The sequence below is a fragment of the Chrysochloris asiatica genome, unplaced genomic scaffold (genome assembly GCF_000296735.1).
Source record: "Chrysochloris asiatica unplaced genomic scaffold, ChrAsi1.0 scaffold00022, whole genome shotgun sequence".
Lineage (NCBI taxonomy): Eukaryota > Metazoa > Chordata > Mammalia > Afrosoricida > Chrysochloridae > Chrysochloris > Chrysochloris asiatica.
The window spans coordinates 2,880,906-2,901,690 of NW_006408540.1; the positions used below are offsets into that span (position 1 = coordinate 2,880,906).

The 20,785-nt window shown below is 36.1% G+C and overlaps 1 protein-coding gene across 3 annotated transcripts in view; it reads left to right on the top strand.

Annotated features, from left to right (window-relative positions):
- DIAPH3 (diaphanous-related formin 3) overlaps positions 1-20,785 on the top strand; it is a 727,649-nt gene that overhangs the window by 480,501 nt on the left and 226,363 nt on the right. For all 3 annotated transcript variants that reach the window (XM_006837594.1, XM_006837595.1, XM_006837596.1), the window contains one exon: positions 2,928-3,063. In XM_006837594.1, the coding sequence (XP_006837657.1) occupies positions 2,928-3,063 (136 nt within the window). The remainder of the gene's footprint in view (positions 1-2,927; positions 3,064-20,785) is intronic.

Consider the following 20,785-nt stretch of genomic DNA (forward strand, 5'->3'; position numbering starts at 1 on the left):
CTATGAGTTGGACCCAACTAAATAGCACTTAACAACAACATTGTCTCATAGCTTGCATTTAACATTTGCTATTATAATAGTACCAGTGTGGCGCTGTGGGTTAATGCGCTGAACTGCAAAATTGGTTGAACTGCAAGGTCGGCTGTTCAGGCTCACCAGTTGCCCCTTGAAAACCCTACATAGGGTTGCTATGAGTCAGAACCGACTCATTGGCGCTTAACAACAACAATCATAATACAAAGCAACGTGGTGGAAAAAACAGGCTTGCTATATTCCAAATCTTACCTCTGCCTCTTAGTGGTTTTATTTTAGCAAACAAGTACTTAAACTTTTTTGTGTAAAATTTGAGACCATGGAATCTGTTTTAAAGATTGGCAAGATTATATCTTGAGCCGCACGTATTGAAGTAGTATATCATAGCTTACTACTAATAATTAGTGTTAATAAACTTCAAGAACTGTGAAAGTTCTGTTATTTTAGCCTGGTAGAAGACACAACACCAGAGACAATAAACATTTTACTAATAACAGCAATGGCAGTAGCTTGAGTATCAACATTTTTATAGCTTCTGAGAGCAGGTTCCCACAGACTCACACAAAGATAGGCAAGTGACGCTGGCTTTCATATCAGATTCTGCTACGAGAGAGGAGCATGAACTAGTGGGCATAAGCTTTTTTGACCTTTGTCCTAAGGGGATACATTTTTATACTCGGGAAAACACAAATCCATTTCCTTAAGAGTGTACTCGACCTCTACCTTCATTGTACAAACATTTTTAGAAAGATAATATGGGGCAAAGATGCTTCATGAATGCTTGTATCTGAGAATGCTTAGCCCAGTACTCTGATGCTTAGAAATCTCCATGGTTTTTTCACTTCTCTTAAAATGAAATCCAAACCACTTATCTTGACTTAAACCTGTTGCTGTCAACCGTCTGTTGTTAATTGCCGACAAATTGGTCCCAACTCATAGCAAACCTCTGTGTGGTTCTAAGGAGCGGCTGGTGAGTTTAAACAACTGACCTTGTGGTTCAATCCAACCTTGCAGTCCAATGCATACCCTACAGTGCCACACCAGGATGTTGTTGTTAAGTGCCATCTAGTCAGTTTCAACTTGTAGCAACCCTGTATAGGGTTTTTCAGAAGCAGCTAGTAGGTTTGAACTACCATACTTGTGGTTAGCAGTTCAGTACTGATCTTATAGCACCAGAAGTCCAAAAGGACAAAGTAAAATGGACTGCCCTATAGGATTTTCAATGCTGTAATCTTCACGTAATCATACTGCCACATCTTTCTTCTGTGGAGTGACAGGTGAATTCAAACTATCTGCCTTCCAGTTAGCAACTGAGCACTTAACCACTGTGCCACTAGGGCTTAGAAGATTCTAACCTATCAGACCTCAAATTACCTATTTAATGTCTTTTTATACTACTTTACTGGCCTTGTTTCTATCTCTCAAATTCTCCAACAGCCTTTGCATTAAGAGTTCCCTCTGAGTGATATGTTCTTCCCTCACATCATCACCAGCGAGCTCCTAGATGTAAGATTCTGTCAAATCAAAGAGGCAGGCCTTATCTGACCTTCCATTATAAGTAACATCCCATCCCCAAGTTTTCTGTCACATCACTCTTGTTTCTTTTCTTTTAATGTCTTTTATCAGTTTTATTGTTGTTGTTGTTCTTGTTTGTCTGTGCTTCCTGTCTTAATGGAAATTTGTTTTAAATACATTAATATTTCAAGTCCTTATAACAGTTATCCTGTAATATTCTCTCAGTATTTGTTGAATGAATACATGAATAGGTGAATTAATGTTCCTTCTACTCTTTGCTTTTAGGTTCCTCCTCTTCCCCCTGAACATTTGTTGTTTTGGTAAATAATATTAATGTTTATTCTTTGATTTCTGATGAAAAATTTACATTATTTCCAGTATTAAAAAATGATAATACTACAACAAAGAAATTAAAATGTTCCAGAAAAATAAGATAAACTGCCTACTTGTTAGTTATAGTTTAATTGTACACTTTTCTATTGAATACCACTGGTAACAAAATAGCAAAATGATATCGGTAATTATAATAGGATTCTGTGCTGTTTGTTGACACATAAATCCATGTTTACCTGCTAATTCTCACTAATACCACTTGAGAGGCATTTCTTGTTTTGTATAATACTTAGGAACTAAGAAATTAAATAAGTAGATCATATATTGATTCCTGTCTTCTTGTGGTTAATATTTTGTTAAAGGTTTGGATGAAGTCACCAGCCCTTTTGACAGTTTTGAGGAAGGGAGGTTCTATGTTTCTCTCTTTTGATGAGTCCCTTCCTACTTATAAATGTGTCTTCACATGGTGTTTTAACCCTTTGAGGTGTCACATATTTGTGGCTCTTTTCCTCATTTTTTTTTTTTTTATACCAAATAATTTACTTAGCAGAGGAGACACGAAACACTCTAATACGATTGTTGGCTAATCTTTTGGAAATATATATGGGAAACAGTTTTGGTATGGAAATTACATGTGTATTTCTAATTTCTGTTCTCCTCCTTTTTCTTAATTGATTCCACTATACGTGTTATATCTATGTATGCATATTTAACACAGGTGTATATGCACATCTTTTAAAAGACTACTACTAATATAAGAAGTGGGCTTCTGGTGTGGTGCTTTTGGATCAGCCTTGGACTGTGAAGTACAAGGTCAACAGTTCAAAGTACAAGGTCAAACCCACCTGCTGCTCCTGAGAAATCCTGTACAGGGTTGCTATGAGTCACAGTTGACTGGACGGCACTTAACAGCAAAAACAATACAAGAAGTAACTGTTATCTAAAAGATAGTTATTCACAGTTAGAATTTCTTATTAATATTTTTCTTTTTTTAAGCAGAATCATAGTGTTTAAAATTAATTATTTTTCTAATTGTTTTGTAATAGCAAGCAATAAAGGAGAATGCCAAAAAGAGAGAAGCAGAGGAAAAAGAAAAACGTGCCAGATTAGCCAAAGAGTTAGCAGAGAAAGAAAGACGCGAACGCCAGCAAAAGAAAAAGCGCTTATTAGAAATGAAGACTGGTAAGTCCAATCAGATCAGCTATTTATACTTTGTTCACTTACGAATGTTAGTTTATTATTTGTTTATTGTACTATGGTAGAAAAGAAAGAGGCAATCAGTCATTCATTATAACACAATTATCTTGCTATGGGCTTTCCCTTTCCCCCACTTTAGTTTACTAACAACTAGTGTTTTCATCCTATTGTTGGTCATGATTAATTTGGTCATCCAGTGTACTCTTTTGATACCAGTACATTATTAATTAATAATATAGCAGTAGTTATAAGAAAGGAAATTTTATTGAATATGTAACTTCCCTCCAAGAAATGGGGAAAGGTGATAGAAGACTTATTAGATATTTATTAACCAATTATAATACATGGAATTTCTTTGCATTCAATCTTAACAAATAACTTTAGAAAAGAAACAGACAATTTGTAGCACCTTTTTGTAGGTGGTGTTGTAAGTGTGGTTTTTAGTACCTTTACAGACACTGTCTTAGTACCACGTAGTGGAAGAATGTAAAATAAATTTATTTTCTCACAGTTTTGGATATTACCTATATAAACCAGGGTATCAGCCTTGTTGAATTCTTTTGAGGTTGCTCAGAGAAGTATTGTGCCATTTCTATCTTCTAGTTTCTGGTGGCTGCTGGCAATCTTTGATGTTCCTTTGTTGATTGAAGTTGTATTTTTACATGGGGTCTCTTCCACCTCTCTTATGATACTACTCAGAAGGTATTAAGATTAGAGACCTACACTACTCCAATTTGACCTCCTGTAATCTAACTGATAACAATAGAATAACCTCTCTCCCCAAACAAAGTCATTCCCAGTACAAGAATTAAGACTATAACATATCTTTTTGGAGGACATAATTCATCCATAACTGATACATAGTTAAAATTTATATGTGAAAATATGTTAGGAATTTAAGTAAAATTAATCTAAAATGGTTTGGAAGTAGATGAGAGAATAGATTAAACCATATTTGCCCTATATTGGTAGTTGCTAAATTAGTTAATGTGTATGGTTGTTGTTGTTAAGTGCCGTCAAGTTGGTTCCAACCCATAGCAACCCTGTATAGGGTTTCCAAGGATGTAAACCTTTACAGGAGCAGAAAGCCTCATCTTTCACCCAGGGAACCTCTGGAAGTATGTATCAAACTACTGACCTCGAGATTAGCAGCCCAACTCGTAAAAACTACGCTACCAGTGCTCCTTTTAGTTGGGGGTATATTATACTATTTCTCCACTTTTGTGTATTTTGAAACGTTCTATAGTAAAAAGTTTCTGGGTAAAAAAGCTAAAAAAGAATATTAAAAAATTCAGTTCTACAGAACATATATGTTATTGTTGTTAGGTGCCATGGAGTCGATACCAACTCATAGTGATCCTATGAAGGAAACACTGCCCAGTCCTGGGCTAACCTCACAATTGTTGCCACGCTTGAGCCCATTAATGCCACCACCTTGCTAAACCATCTCACTGAGGGGTCTTCCTTTTTTTCTCTGATCCTCCACCTTACCAAACATGATACCCTCTCCAGTGACTGGTCCCTCCTGACAATATGTCCAAAGTATGAGAAATGAAGTCTGGTCATCCTGATCTCCAAGGAGCACTCTGGCTTCACTTCTTCCAACATGTATCTGTTTGTTCTTTTGGCAGTCCACGGCACTTTCAGTATTCTCCTCCAACACCATAACTCAAATGCATCAATTCTTCTATGATCTTCCTTATTCACTCTCCAACTTTCACACGCATATGAGGTTATTGCAAATATCGTGGCTTGGGTCATGCATACCTTAGTCCTCAAGCTGACATCTTTGCTCTTCACCACTTTAAAAAGATCTTGTGCAGCACATTTGCCTAATGCAATGCATCATTTGATTTCTTGCCTGCTACTTCCATGAATGCAGATGGTTGATCCAATAAAAAATGAAGTCTTTGACAACTTCAGTCTTTTCTCCATTGATAAGAATGTTATTGGTCCAGTGGTGAGGATTTTTGTTTTCTTTACATTGAGATGTAATCCATACATCTATGATCTTTGATCTTCATCAGTAAATATTTTAAGTTCTCATCACTGCCAACAAGCATGGTTGTATCATCTGCATATCACAGGTTGAGTCTTCTTCCAATCCTGATGCCACATTTTTCTTCATATAACCCAGCTTCTCACATTATTTGCTCAGCATTCAGGTTGAATAAGTATGGTGAAAGTCTACAACCCTGTCGCACACCTTTCCCAATTTTAAACCATTCAGTGTTCCCATGTTCTTTTTGAACTACTGTCTCTTGGTCTATGTACAGGCTCCTCATGAGCACAATTAAGTGCTCCAGAATACTCATACTTCACAATGTTGTCCATAGTTTGTCATGATCCACCCAATTGAAGGCCTTTGCATAGTCAATAAAGCACAGGTAAATATATTTCGGGTATTCTTTGCTTTCAGCCAAGATCCATCGGACATCAGCAATGCTATCCCTCATTCTACATCCTCTTCTGAATCAAGCTTAAACCTCTGGAAGTTCTCTGTCAATGTATACTTGCAGCCATTTCTGTATTACCTTTAGTAAAACTTTATTGCATGGGATATCAAAGATAATGTCCAAAGATTTCTTCATTCCATTGGGTCACCTCTCTTCGGAATGGGCACAAATACGGATCTCTTCCAGATAGTTGTCTTCCAAATTTCTTGACATAGATGAGTGAGTGTCTCCAATGCCGAATCACCTTCTTGAAAGATTTTAACTTGTATTCAGTCAATTCCTGGTGCCTTATTCTTTGTCAATTTCTTCAATACACCTTGGACTTCCTCCTTCAGTATCATTGGTTCTTGATCATATGCTACCTCTTGAAACGGTTGAACAGCGACCATTTTCTTTTGGTACAGTGACTCTGTGTATTCCTTCCATCTTCTTTTGATGCTTTCTGCAACATTCAATAATCTTCCCTGAGAATTCTTCATTACTTAAAGTTGAAGCTTGAATTTCCTCCTCAGTTCCCTTAGCTTGAGAAATGCTGAGCGTGTTCTTCCCTTTTGGTTTTTCCAACCCAGATTTTATCACATTTCATTGTAATATTTGACTTTGTCTTCTTGAGCTGACCTTTGAAGTTTTCTGTTCAGCTCTTGTACCTCCTCATGTCTTCCATTTGCTTTAACATCTCTAGCTGGAAAGCATAGATATATCTCTATGTAGCTACTTCTCACATAAATATACCTATCTCTATACATACATACATATAGTCTACGTGAAAATATTTCACTAACTTAGAAACAAGTAAACTGTAGTTATATTTTCACTCCCTGAAAATTTTGTCTCTTCCACTTCTAAGCCACTAAGGATTGCAAAAGGCTTTAATTAAAATCCATCAGCATCACTGTTAAATTACCATAGTTTACAATTCAGGCTGCAAATTCATCCAAGGTTTCCCCAGGGATAGGCAGAGATGCTTACTTTGCCTTCCTTACGTTCACTTTTACAGACATATTTTATGTTTAATAAAGCAAACTGAGTACTGTAATGTATCACACTGATTCTTCCATGGAAGAGAAATTATCAAGCACAAGTTCTTGTTTACAAGAGTGCATTTTACATTCAGGAAATGTTTGCTGAAGTATCTTAAATTGTCTAGAAAAACAGATTAAAGTTTAGTGTTGATTTCAAATATATACTTCTGGAAATAAATTTGAAAATTATATTCCTAATTTACAGAACATTCTGATGTTTGAATATTGTCTCATTCAGTGAACGAGTCATCTAGATACCTTACTTCAAGAAAGATTAGTTGTATTATTTGTGTGGGTTTTGCCTTAGGGTCTGTAACACAGAGCCTTTAAGCAATTCTATATTGTGTCAGTTTGGATTGTTGAAAGTCTGACAGGATGCAAAAATTGTAATGAAACCTCAACTCCAAAGAAATATTAATAATGATTTAATTTAATATTATGTCTCTTCTCAAGAAAAGTGACATTTTTAAGATTTAATTTGTTTTAAATTGAAAAGCAGTACTTTCACATAATAGAAAAAAAAACAAGTACACCTACTCCTTACTTACTGTCTATCTTATTATCTGATGTTTTGCATTTACGACAATAGAATAAAGATAAAAAGCTACTTTCCATCTATTTTGTGCATTAACAAGGCAGCAGGCCTGACTGCAAAGGTTTAGTAAAATCCCTTCACTAGAGTAGGGAGGGTATCTAGATGGCCTCCTGGGTAGCTGGGCTCTGCTGCCCTGCACTCTCAGTTCCCTCCTACCAGAGAGGGCATTGTATCCAGCTGTAGTACAGGGCTGGTCTCCATGGGTACAGTGTGTTCTGGGTACAGAACCCTGTTCTGGGTTCCTAGCTCCTATGCAGCCTGAGGGCTTCCAACTCAAAATAGCTATGGAACGGGAAAGGAGGAAAGAAAGAGGCGTTTGGTAAGTATGTTTTAAACAAATGCATGCAAGTTTAATCACATCCCAAAGTGAGTCAAAGGGAGCATATAGCCTCTCTCTCAGTGGGACTAGGTGCATGACTAGACTATCAGCTCCCTTGCTGGAAGCCCTGCACCTCAGTGACTCCCCAGGACTAGAAGGCAGAGCAGGCTCTAGGTTCATGAAGGCAGGCCTTGCAAGGAAGTTGGTACCATTAGGGAAGCTCTGATCTAGCACAAATTAAAACATTCACACTATCTTAGCCAAATTTATCTCCTCCAAGCCTCCTTCTCTGCAGGAGAATAATCAGTTCATTATTGGTCTTTTCACGTGATGAGCAAATCAGTAAATCTTTTTATTTTTTCAAGTTTTTATTATGAATTGAGTGATAGTTTACATGGGAGAACATCGGTTTTACACACATCATTTCATTGCAATGCAAATCAGTAAATCTTAATTGTGGTTATTTCTATGACCATATTTTCTAAATGAAGCAAACAGATGGTCTGAAAATGAAAAAAAAAAATCTCCATTTTCTTATAACACTAATTTCTTATAACAACATTACTTTGGAACCTAACCATGTTGATAAGTGAAGAGTGGGTGTACGAAGTCAAAAGATTCATGGTTTCCCTATCCATAGAATTAACATTTTGGCATATCTTTCTTTGAGTTTTACATTTTTTGACCTTTTCATCATAACCATGATGTTACTCCTCGTGCACTGGGTTAAGCCTTGGGCTCTTCAAAGTCAACAGCCACTCTTCAGGAGAAAGATGAGACTGTCTGATCTAAAAAATTTGAGTCTGCTCTGACTTACTGCATCACTATGAGTGGGAATCTACTCAGTGGCAGTGGGTTGGACATGATTGTACTGAATATGTAACTTAGGGTCTTACTTTGTCTTTCTGAAAATCACTTAACGTTTTGACTATTTCATGTTTTCCATAATTTATAATTCTTATTATGTAATTGCTAGTATTGCTCCTGTTGCATCATATGAAAAATCTAATTCAATTTACTTTGGTCAGTAATGACGTTTTAGAAAAAGAGTGGTTTGGAATTGGATGAGAGTATAGATGAAACAAGAACTTCCAATATTATAAATAACTTTATGCCTAAAAATTGAAGGATATGTGTATAATTACTAGGAAATGCAATAGTAAACAGTAGTCCTTTTGAAGTGTTTTTACTCATGTTGCAAATTAATTGAAAATGTGTTCTTCTAATTTTACCAACTTTCATCATCAGTTGATGAATGTGCCTCTTTCTCATTTTTTGAAAGGTGTTTACTGATTTGATAGTTTAACATTTGGGTATCACAAAGGTTGAAAGCTATCCCCATTGTTTATAGTTTATTTGTATTTCTGCTTCTGTGTCATGTATGAATTATTCTTTCTTACTGATTTACATGAGTTAGAATTTCAGGTTTTAATGTTTACATTTTAAGTATTGTTGACCAGTTTGCTTTATATTTTTATATACTGACATAAATAAAACTATTGTTTTATAATCTTTTAATAAAGTATTTAGTCTTTAAAGTTTTACAATTTAAATTTTAAATGTATCACATTTGTTTAGGAAGTCATCTTTTCAGCAAGTACATATCCACTTAAATTTTCTTCTGGTTTATTTATTCATATCATTTATTCTTAATTCTGTCCTTTTCTACCTTTTCATAATACTTCCTTAATCATGTGTGTAGATTTTAATATACTAATATCTATTTCTGAATTTCACCAAAGTTGTTCCAATATTTAAACATCAGTTATGCTTTAAAAAATTTAAGAGTTTTATTCCCTCTTTTATTAATCATGCTTATTAACTCATTTGATCTTTTAAATTATTTTGTAAAACTTTTCTGTACTATTTCTTCCCAAACATGATCTGCGGACTATCACACTAGTTTCTTGTGTTTTTTAAGTGCCATCGATCTGGTTCTGACTCATAGCGACTCTGTATAGGGTTTCTGAGGAGCAGCTAGTAAGCCTGAATTGCTAGTAAGCCTGAATTGCTTCAAACCAACATTGTGGTCCAGTGTATTGTCCTGTAGTGCCACACCAGGACTCCACGCTAGCTACTACTTCCCATCAAGTCCAGTGGTGACCCCACATGCGTCAGAGAATGAAAATATACTTATGAAGTTTTCAATAGCAAATTATCCGAAAGTATGAGGGGCCTTCAGAAAGTTCGTATGGAAAAATTCTATAATCTTTTGATTCTGTTTTTCCACAGACTTTTAAAAGCCCCCTTGTAGGTTCCAGGTCTCCCTTCTGAGGCACTTCTGGATGGACTTAAATAGTCCGTCTTTCAGTTAGCAGCTGACCATTTAACCACTTACACCATCCAGATTATCTCAGGTTGTTAGGAGTCCCGGTATGGCACTGTACAATACGCACTAGATCATAAGGTTGGTTTGAACTGCAAGGTCGGCTGTTAAAACTCACCTGCCACTCCTCGGAAACGCTATATAAGGTAGGTTGTTAATAAATCTTCTCAAACCTGCAGTGATATTTCCCAGAAAAGTTTACAAAAACATAACCTGAGTGACATTGATATATATGTTGTTGTTGTTACATGCCATCGAGTCTATTCTGACCCATAGCGACCGTGTATAGGGTTTCCAAGGAGCAGCTGGTGAGCTTGAAACATTGGCTTTGCAGTTCAAATGGCTTTGCAGTCTGACACATTAGCCCACAGCGCCACATATATCGATATATAAAAATTACATTAAAATAAACATTTCAAAATTATGTACATGTAAAACAAATACTATATGCCGAAATTACATTTAGTTTATTATTATCTGAAATTATCTTATACACTTGCTATTATTTTGAATTTTTTGCTCATTAAAATTTTAAACTTCATTGCAAAAGGGACCGTATTTATCCATCTTTACCACTGTGACCCTGGAATATACAAATAAATTCTTTACCAAAGACAAAAATGCATGTCAAAAGAGATTCTGAAATCTGCTCTTGAACGTAGAGTAGATAAAGTGACTGAAGAAATGAAGTAAAAGAGTTGAATGGAAATTTTCAAAGGGCAGTTCAAGAAGACAAAATATTATAATAGAATATGGAAAGACCTGGACTTATAAAACCAAAAGGAAAGAGAACACACTCTGCAGTTTTCAAGCTGAGAGAACTGAAGAAAACATTCAAGCCTCAACTTGCAATATTGACTGAATGACAATATTTTGGAAGGAATGACGTTTCATAATAAAGATGGAGCGTTACAGAGTCACTGTGCAAAAAAGAATTGGTTGATGTTCATCTGTTTTAAGAGGTTGTATATACTCAAGAAGTGATGGTACTGAAGAAAGAAATCAAAGCTGCAATGAAGGCATTGGGAAGGCCTGGTAGAATTAGTACTGAACTATTAACCTTAAGGTCAGTGGTTCAAACCACCAACTCCTTAGAAACCCTGTATGATGGCACGGAATAAGAACAACAACAATTGGTGACAGCCTTTATTGCACTTACATAGCTTTGAGCCCTGATAGAATAGCAGATGATGAGCTGGGCTGCTAAGGTCAGCAGTTTGAATCTACCGGCCACTCTACAAGAGAAAGGTGAGGCTGTCTGCTCCCGTAAAGATCTACAGCCTCCAAGTCAGAACTGACTTGGTGGCACACAACCACCAGAAAAGGAATTGATAGATGCCCACTAGTCTATGCCCAGAAATTTGGGAGACAGCTACCTGACCAGCTGATTGGAAGAGAGCCATATTTGTGCCCATTTCAAAGAAAGCTGACCCAACAGAATGTAGAAAGTATTGAATAATATAATTAATATCACATAAAAGTAAAATTTTGCTGAAGATGATTAAAAAATGATTGCAGCAGTACAATAATATGGAACTGTCAGAACGTTCAGCTGGATTTAGAAGAGGACGTGGAACAAGGAACATCATTGCTGAAGTCAGATGGAGGGAAACTGTAGAGCTAGAGTGTGTGTCCCATCCCCAGCACACCCTAGTATCTCTCTTGGAAATAACCAAAAGTGCCAGAGACACACCCACCCCCTGACCTGGTTTCTGAGAAGACACTTGTTTCACTATGCCAGTCCTTCCCAAGAGGTGGAGGCCTCCCTGGGTCAACATGGCCACAACCCACATCTGACATGCAGAACATGTATGGTTTTGCAGCTTAGAATTCTTTGCTTCTGAAAATAAGTACTTTTTCAAGGAAACTAAAATTCCGCAAAAAAGGGAGATAAGTTACTTTCAAGTCACTACTGCTTCCCAACAAAAAATGAGAATTCCAGAACACTTAATTTTGCTTACAAGTAACCTGTACAGACACTAAGAGACAGTTGCTTTAACAGAACAACAGAATAGTGAATAGTTGAAAGTCAGTAAGGGTAAGTGGCAGGATTTTATCCTTTCATCTGTTTATTCAGAGCAAATAATCTGTAATATGAAGAAAAACATAGCATCAGGATTGGAGCAAGACTCGTTAACAATCTGTGATATGCAGATGACAAAACCTTGCTTGCTAGGATCAAAGAGGACTTGAAATCCTTACTGTTGCTGATCAAAGTATGAGAGATGAGTCTTGCCATTTTGGCTTCTAAAGAATATTCTTCTGTACTTCTTCCAAGACAGATTTGTTTGTTCTTCTGGTATTCAACAGTATATTCAACATTCTTCACTTTGTCAAAATTCTTTGCCTTCAGTGTGGATTGCATTTCAATATAAAGAAAATAAAAATCCTCACAACAGGACCAATAAGTAACATCATGATAAACAGAGAAAAGACTGAAGGTGTCAAATAATTAATTTTGCCTGGATCCACAATCAGTGCTCATGGAAGCAGCAGTCAAGAAATCAAAGAACATATTTCATTAGATAAATCTGCTGCAAAAGACCTCTTTAAAGTCATCAAGAGCAGATTGTCACTTTGAGGGCTAAGGTACACCTGACTCAAGCCATGCTATTTTCTGTTGCCTCATATGTTTGTAAACCTTGGACAATGAATAAGGAACACCATAAATGAATCAATGCATTTGAATTATGGTGCTGGTGCAGAATAGTGAATATATCATGGATTACCAGAATGACAAGGACTCCTGCTGTGGCACGGGACTTCAAACCACAGGTTAGCAGTTCATACCCACCAGCTTGCTATGAGTAAGAACCAGCGTAGGTATCAGTCAGAACCAACTCAGTGGCACTTAATGCCACCACCACCAAAAGGACAAATAAATCTATCTTGGAAGAAATGCAGCCAAATGTTCCCTAAGAAGTCAAGATGGCAAGACTTCATCTCTTGTACTTTGGACATGTTAGTAGGAGAGATCAGTCACTTGAGAAGGACATCACACTTGGTAAAATGGAGGGTCATTGAAATAGAGAATCAAGGAGATGGATTGACACAGTGGCAACAACAATGGCCTCAAACATAGCAACAATTGTGAGGATAGTGCAGTGTTTCATTCTATTGTGCAGAGGACTACTATGAATTGGAACTGACTCCATGCGATTAAATTACTTTTCTTTACTATATTGACTGAAAGAAGAGACCTTGGCAGGAAGCAGGAACTTGTCTGAAAGCAAAGAATACCAGAAAGATGTATATTTGTACTTTATTGCATATTCAAAGGCTTTCAACTGGGTAGATCATGGCAAGCTATAGATGACATTTTGAAGAATTATTAGTATTACAGAGCACTGCAAGCTCAACAGTTTGAAACCACCTGTCTCTCCACAATGGACAATGAGACTGTATGTTTCCATAAAGATATACAACTTCAGAAACCTTCTCTCCTGTAGGGTTGTGATAAATTGTAATTAACTAAACGGTAGGGGGTTGATTTTGATATCACCTACTTGACACTGCCAAAAAGTCAGTTGTTCAAATCCACCACATGGGAGAAAGGGAAGACTTTTTGACCCCATAAAAATTTACAGCCTCATAAAACCTACATAGTTTGGATATGAGTTGGAACCTACTCAATGGTAGTGAGTTTTGTTTTGGTTTTTGGTATGTTGCTGTAATAGCGACATTAATATAAAAAAGACTGAATACTTTATTTTCCTATATTAATAATTGTGCTGTTTGTAAAGAAAACTACCACAGATGGTAGTTATTTTTCTTTAGAAGGGGGTATCTAAATCACTTTGGCAAGAAAGAAAGAAAAAAATTTGTATGTTATAAAGTATGTGACAACTTCCAAGATTCTTTGGAATTCTGCAGGATGCAAGGGTATTAAAAAATTCACGGGAAAATTTCATTTTTTTGTAAATCAAATTTTCCATGAACTTTCTGAAGCCCCCTGCTATAGCAAAACAGAGTTTTCTATAGAGATTGATGGGAAGTGTGGACAAGATGCAATTGGAACTTAGAGAATGAAAGATAAAATGAATATATTTTAGACTTCGCAATTTTGAATATTGAATTATAATTTTTTTTAGATATTGATACACTTAATAATTTAAAGTGTTTTGGCTTTGGTAATATTCAGTCTCCTGTATATAGGCCATACCATATGTGCTGGAAGAGTATTTTTTTTTGTTTTTTAATCTAATCATTGTGCAGGTCTGCTAAAAGTTTATACAGTTTTTCTTTGTAGGCATTACATTACAATGCAGCACATAATGCTCCTCTAATCTTTGTGGAAGTTGTCTGCCTGATCTTCCTGTTCTTAAAAAATGTAGAAGAGTAAGTTGTTGAATTTACATTAGTGTTTTGTTATCTCTGTGGACTGGATAGTATTTGTTTTATATTAATTTTTCATATGAGACACACCCAAATGATAAAAGAGACAAAATCTCCACACAACCCTACCATAAACTCATAGGACACTTTCTTCCGTGTATTTTCATGGCTTTAGTATTTTTACTTTGCAAATAACTTAGTTTTTTCCTCAGATTCACAAATTCTTGTTTCACCACCTGAGGTAGGAGAGTAAATTAAATTCCTTTTCTTTATTTCCTACCCATCATAAATCACTGCTTGCCTTCGGCAAGGGAACAAGCTACTATTTTCAAGTCTACTATTTATTATCAGTATCATTTCAGAATGTGATTTTTGTTAATAGAATGAAAATAAAGATCGAATCATGGTCTAAATTTCCCCAAGAAGAAAAATAAAGCTTTAAAAAATTGTTGTTGAGCAGCAGAACTAAGCAAGCACGGGAATCTCATATTATTAAGTTATAGCGTTCAAAATTTGTTTTTTTCTCATTTTTCATTTTGTCAAAATGATGAGCCTGGAGGTCTTTTAAATATTTTCATAAGTAGTTCAGCTTATTTTTGTTGAATGATGTGATATCGCATTAAACAAACAAGCAAACTACAATTTTGTGATGTTTTTATCTAATAGGTAGGTGAATTTTTAATACATCTTCTAAGACTAATATTTAAATTTAAATTATTTTAATTTGGAATGTACTCAAAGGATAAAACATCTGATGTCCTCCCTATCTAGTCTGGAAAAACAAGTTAGTGTTTATTTAGTTAAAGTGTATAGTTACCATTATGTGTAATCCTTTATAGCCAAGACAAATAGTAGTAATGACTTCATGTGATTATATACAAGTTTTTCCAAACTCCATTTCTATTTCTTAATCATGGAAACAAATAGGTCATTTGATAATAGAATTCAAATATTATGCTTTAGGACTTCCTGAGAGTGTAAGTTGATTCACATAATTTTTAAATAGCACATCAAAGTGGCCTCGAAATGGACCTAGTGTTGTATAATTATGTTTTGTTGGGGAAGTAAATATGAGCTTATTTAATGGAGCAATAAAAACTATATGAGCAGCCCCTATATTTTAGTCTTTAGGTTACAATTTGTTTATTATTTATTAGACTTAAATGTCTTAGTTGTTGCAACTTCAGTCTATTAAATAAAGAGATAATTAGCTTTTAGAAATCTGTTGTTTACCCACATGGCCAAAACTGCTCCTTTGTTTTCTATTCTGCAGTTTTGGATAACTAAGCAATTAGACCTCCATTTTAGAGGAAATGTATGTAGTATAAATACTATTTGGGAATGGCTGTGCCAGTCTCAAAAGATATACAATTAATATGTGTTCTCATTTTGCTAAAGGCTTTGACAATGATTCTGTCCAGTACAAATAGCATGGAATACAGTTTATTTTCCATAATTGTGTGTGTTCTAGTTTTGTACAGTAATGCTTTCAATTTTCTAGATTTATTGTGAATTTGTGCATATAAGTAAGCCAATGGTTTTAATCATTTCTCCATATAGAAGGCATAGAAGGGCAGTATAAAGTAAATTACAGTGGTTTCAATGTATTCCTCTTTTCTTGCCCTCATCTTTTACGATACAGTAATAATAATGATGATGATGGTTAATATTTATTGAAAACACATTATGTGCCAGGCCCTGTGTGTTGTTCATTATTTTATGGAGTACTGACAACAAATTTATGATGTTATTTTTATCAAACTAGCTTAGAACATGGTCACAGATTCAGCAAGCAGTGGAGGCAAGATTTCTTTTCCTGCTGAAGTTATACCAGTAGTACTAGAAAACAGGGCCAGAAGGAATTTTAGTATATGAGAACAGGCATTAGACTATACCTTTATAAGGACACCTTGAGTGAGAAGGACAATGATCTCTTACTGTTATTAAGTGCTATCAAGTTGGTTTCAGCTCATGGTGACCTTATATAAGGTTTCTAAGGAGTGGCTGGTGGGTTTGAACTTCCAGCCTTTTGATTTGCAGTCCAGTGCTTATCCTACTGCCACACCAAGACTCCAAACATCTCTTAGAGGCAACTTGTTGTTATTAAGTGCCTTTGAGTCAGTTCCGTCTCATAGCGACCCTGTGGCTGGTAACTTTGAACCACTGACCTAGTAGTCCAGTGCTTATCCTACAGTGCCACATCAATACTCCATATCATTGGTTTTCTAGCCGGATAGCCTATTCCTTTTGCTGTTGTCAAATTTTAGGGAAGAGATAGCATGAGTAAGGATACTTACCTGGTCTGGGCCAGATTCAGCTTTGATTTTTCTAATTATCTCTACCAGTCAGTTTATCTCAATACCAAGGACTGGCAGGACATCATGAACCTGAATCTATGACCCACTTCCACCCTTTAGGTCTGAAAAAGGACTCAGCAAAGTGGCCCAATTTTCATCCAAGCAGTAGAAAGATATGTAGGGGGACAACACCACCAGCAAGCTATGCTCACCATGAAATGGTCAACCATTCAAAATTAAAACGACAACAATTACCTAAGAACAAAGTTGAAAAGGGGAAGGAAGGAGGGTGGCATGGAAAAAGGAATCACAAGCGGGATGACTATTGTTGAATGGAGGGGATTGTAGTCCATTGAGATGAAACAAAGTTTATGATTTGTTGAATGTAAAATGATGATCTTGTCTGTAAATCTTCATTCAATTCACAATAAAAAATGGAAGAAAAAAAATCTTTCCTTGGCCTTGTAGAAGTGGCTGTTTAATAATCTGATTAATTCTGGGCCTAACAGAATTACCAGAGGCTAGTAATTATGAGGAAGAAAGAAATATCTCTGGATTTTCTGTTGTTTGATCTTGATTATTAGTTACCAGTTGCCATTGAGTTGGTTCCAAAAGTAGAACTGCTTCCATAAGATTTGAAAAGCTGTGACCTTTCAGGAGCAATTTCTCAGTCTTGTCTGCCAAGGCACTTTTATGTGTATTCAAACCACTAACTTTACTTGATAGTTGAGTGCCTAATCACTTTTGCTATCCAGGAACCTCTTCAATCTAAGTTTTCAAAGAATTTGCAGAAGATAGATGAGGTAGATTTTGGAAGGATCTCAAACACCTTAATATGATTTCATCAGTACCATTAGACACCTCCAGTCCTGCCACCACGTTACCATTTTTCTTTCTTTGGAAGATGATTGTGTTAAGAGTCTCAAATACCACTCTATGAGTAGTATCAAAGGTGTCCCAATGTGAATGTTTTTCAAGAATTTCTCCAGGAATTATATAAGATTTCATTTATGTACAGGAGTCTCTTTCATTGAATAACACTGCTTCATTTGTGAAAAAGTCAATCAGGGTAAAACTTTTGCATAGTGGTTACGAATTGGGCTGCTAATCTCATGGTCAGTAGTTTGAAACTACCAGCTGTTCCGCAGGAGAAAGATGAGGCTTTCTACTCCTATAAAGATTTATAGCCTCAGAAACCCTGCACATAGTTGGTATGAGTTGGAACCGACTCCACGGCACTTAACAACAACAACTACAAGAGAGATATCATTTGTACCTTCCAACAAGTCACAGAGTGTAGAAGTTAGGATGTTCATAAACTTTATTTGGGGCAAATTAATTTAAATCATTTTGTTGTAGCATGGGCTACTTGTAAGAATTTTACCAAACAAATAAATCTTTATGTCAACATTACTTATTCATACTTTTCTTTTCCCAGACACAGAATCTCCTGTTCATATTCTTGGACAAAATCATACAAATCATATTGATCTTATTACACTGTGGAGAACTGACTGTGTGTGATATTACTAGCTACATGTATTGTCTTATAAAGATGTCATAGTAACATCTTTTTGTGTAATGTTAAGTACTATTGTCTCCATAACCCAAAGCCAAATGCATTGCCATTGAGTTGATTACAACTCATAGCAACCCCACTAGAGTAGAACTTCCTTAGGATTTCCAAGGCTATAATCTTTATGGACACAGCATGCCACATCTTTCTATTTTATAAATCAAAACTGTGAAAGCCAAATATTTTTAACTAACTTTAGCCCCCAAACTCAAGGAGCTCTGGTAGCATAGTGGTTACAAGTTGGCCTGCTAACCTCAAGGTCGGCCATTCAAAACTACCAGCTGTTCTTCAGTAGAAAGAGGAGGCTTTCTGCTCCCGTAAAGATTTACAGCCTCAGAAACCCTTTTCAGGGTCACTATGAGTCGGAACCGACTCCATTGCATACCAACCAGCACATAAACTCAATTAGTTTTAAAGCTGGCCTGAAGCATATGAGGTCTTGTAGAGTGTGAATATTTATGATGCAGAGATAACAACTACTCCAGACACTTTATTGATTTTTTAAACATAGAACTGTCCTGTTAACTTTTATAACTCTCTTCCTGTAGCCAAAATCATGCACTTGCAAAATGGCTGATCTTTGTTGAAAATGATGATTGAGTAATTAGATGGGTTATATATTGATAAAACTTATTATAGTTATTAGGAAAAAGTTCATCTTTAAGCAGGTTTCTTACAACTGAGAATTGTCTGCTTTTAGATTCTCATAATTGAAATGAAACGTTGTGCAGTTGAACTTTTTAAATGCTAGCAAGCCTCTGGACTGCAGATGGTTCCAGTATCCGATCTAACACAACCATTGTGCTTTGTCCTTTTATTTCAGCTTATAACCACCAGTATTTCCGTTCTATTGTTTGTGTATCTTTTAAGAAGAAAATACCAATGTGTCAGAAGGTCATAGGGGGAGCCAAAGTTTTATTTCTTTATTAATAGGCTGTCTCTTTTAGTTAAAGTTCAAGGAAATCCATTCTGTGGCGCTGAACTGAGTCATGAAGGTTGTTCAAAGTCTAAAGTGATTATCTTGTAGAGGAAAAACAGAATTCAGTAGTATTTGGCTTTTGATGATGAGTAAATACACCCTACGGCAGACTGGGAAAATTAAACAGAGAAATTGAATATTTATGTGTTACTTGAAAATGGCATAAATAGGCATTAGAGCTTAGATGAAATTAGACATTATTTTGTAATGGGATTTTAAAATATTGTTTCCTGGATAGCTTCCTTCCTCAGATTTCCAGTGTTGTTCAAGAAAATTAAAATCAGCATAATATTAACAGAGTTAACATGGAGGGCAGCCTTGACACAGGCTACTAGTATGCCCCAAGGCAGAACAATATGACAGATTAGAGAATTAACAGAAAATAAGGAGCTCTGGTAGCATAGTGGTTACGAATCAGGCTGCTAACCTCAAGGTAGGCAGTTCGCAACTACCAACTGTTGTGCGGGAGCAAGATGAGGCTTTCTGCTCCCGTAAAGATTTGCAGCCTCGGAAACTCTGGGCAGGGTCACTATGCATCAGAACCGACTCCACAGTACTTAAGAACAACAAGGACAGCATATAGCTATTTAGAATAAGCAAATGTTGAGAGACCATTGTTTGTCTAGAGTGAACAAGTGGATTCCTATTTACAGCCTAGAAAACCATGTGAGGTAATTTGATTCTGTCACATGGAATTACTTAACAACAAGTATTGTGTTTACTTAGGAATTCTTGGGTGATGAAAATGGTTGGGTACTCTACTACTAACTGAGAGACTAACAGTTTGAACTGCTCAGAGACACCTCAGGAGACAGGCCTGATAATCTGCTTCTGAAAGTTTACAATCTTGAAAACCTTCTGGAGCACAGTTCACTCCTGACGCACAAAAGGGACTCATGAGACAGAGTCAACTCCACAGTAATTAACATTAATAACATTGTTTTCTAGGCAAAAAGAAAGGGTCTGTAAACTTCCCAGGAGCCTAGATCTTCTACCTATACTTAATGGGCAAAAATAACCCTCATTTTAGTTCAGTATGATCCTTTGAATGTCTGTTTTTAAACTATTAGTGCTATTAGGGATTCTTACTCAGTTGAAAGCTTTTTGTCAAACTAGTATTGAGTCAGAGGCTCCATCACTAACTTCCAAGAGTATTGAAGAAAGAGCCAGTTTATTTGGAAGGTGGACACTCCAGATCTGATTTGTCTGACTTGCTACTTGTTCAAAGCTTCTGATTGTATGGCAGTTCATGCTTTAACTTAACTGCACAATAACACCTGCCGTTTTTAACTTCTTAACTGTCAGAGTCAAGAAGATAGTTTGCTTGGGAACAAAAAGGCTATATTAATTCAGAGGTCAGGAATGAAGAAAAAGTCAATCTTCCTACATTTCAGATGTATTTTAGAAATAGTGATTCTATAAATACAGAATTGCAATTATAGTCTATGAATGCCAGTGGCTATTCTCCATGCCAATTAGATTGTATTTTCAGTTGTATTCACATGTTAATTAATGCACTTTTTAAATTATTAGTCTTTGATCTCTTATCATAATGCTCATTGTAGAACAGTGTTCTAAACTTCTTTCAAAAAGCACTGTGTCTTCCCCTTCCAAGACTCACACTCAAGTGGAATACACAAGCAGGCATGCGGTCCTGCTGCTGACCATGTTGGTCACCAGTAAGGAGAAGTAGGGGAAAAACAGCAACTAAGTCCGACCACATTCAATAGACTCCTGTTAACCTGGATTGAGACCTGGTTGGCCAGAAGTATGACGAGACGTGGGGACTCGTGGGTCCAGGG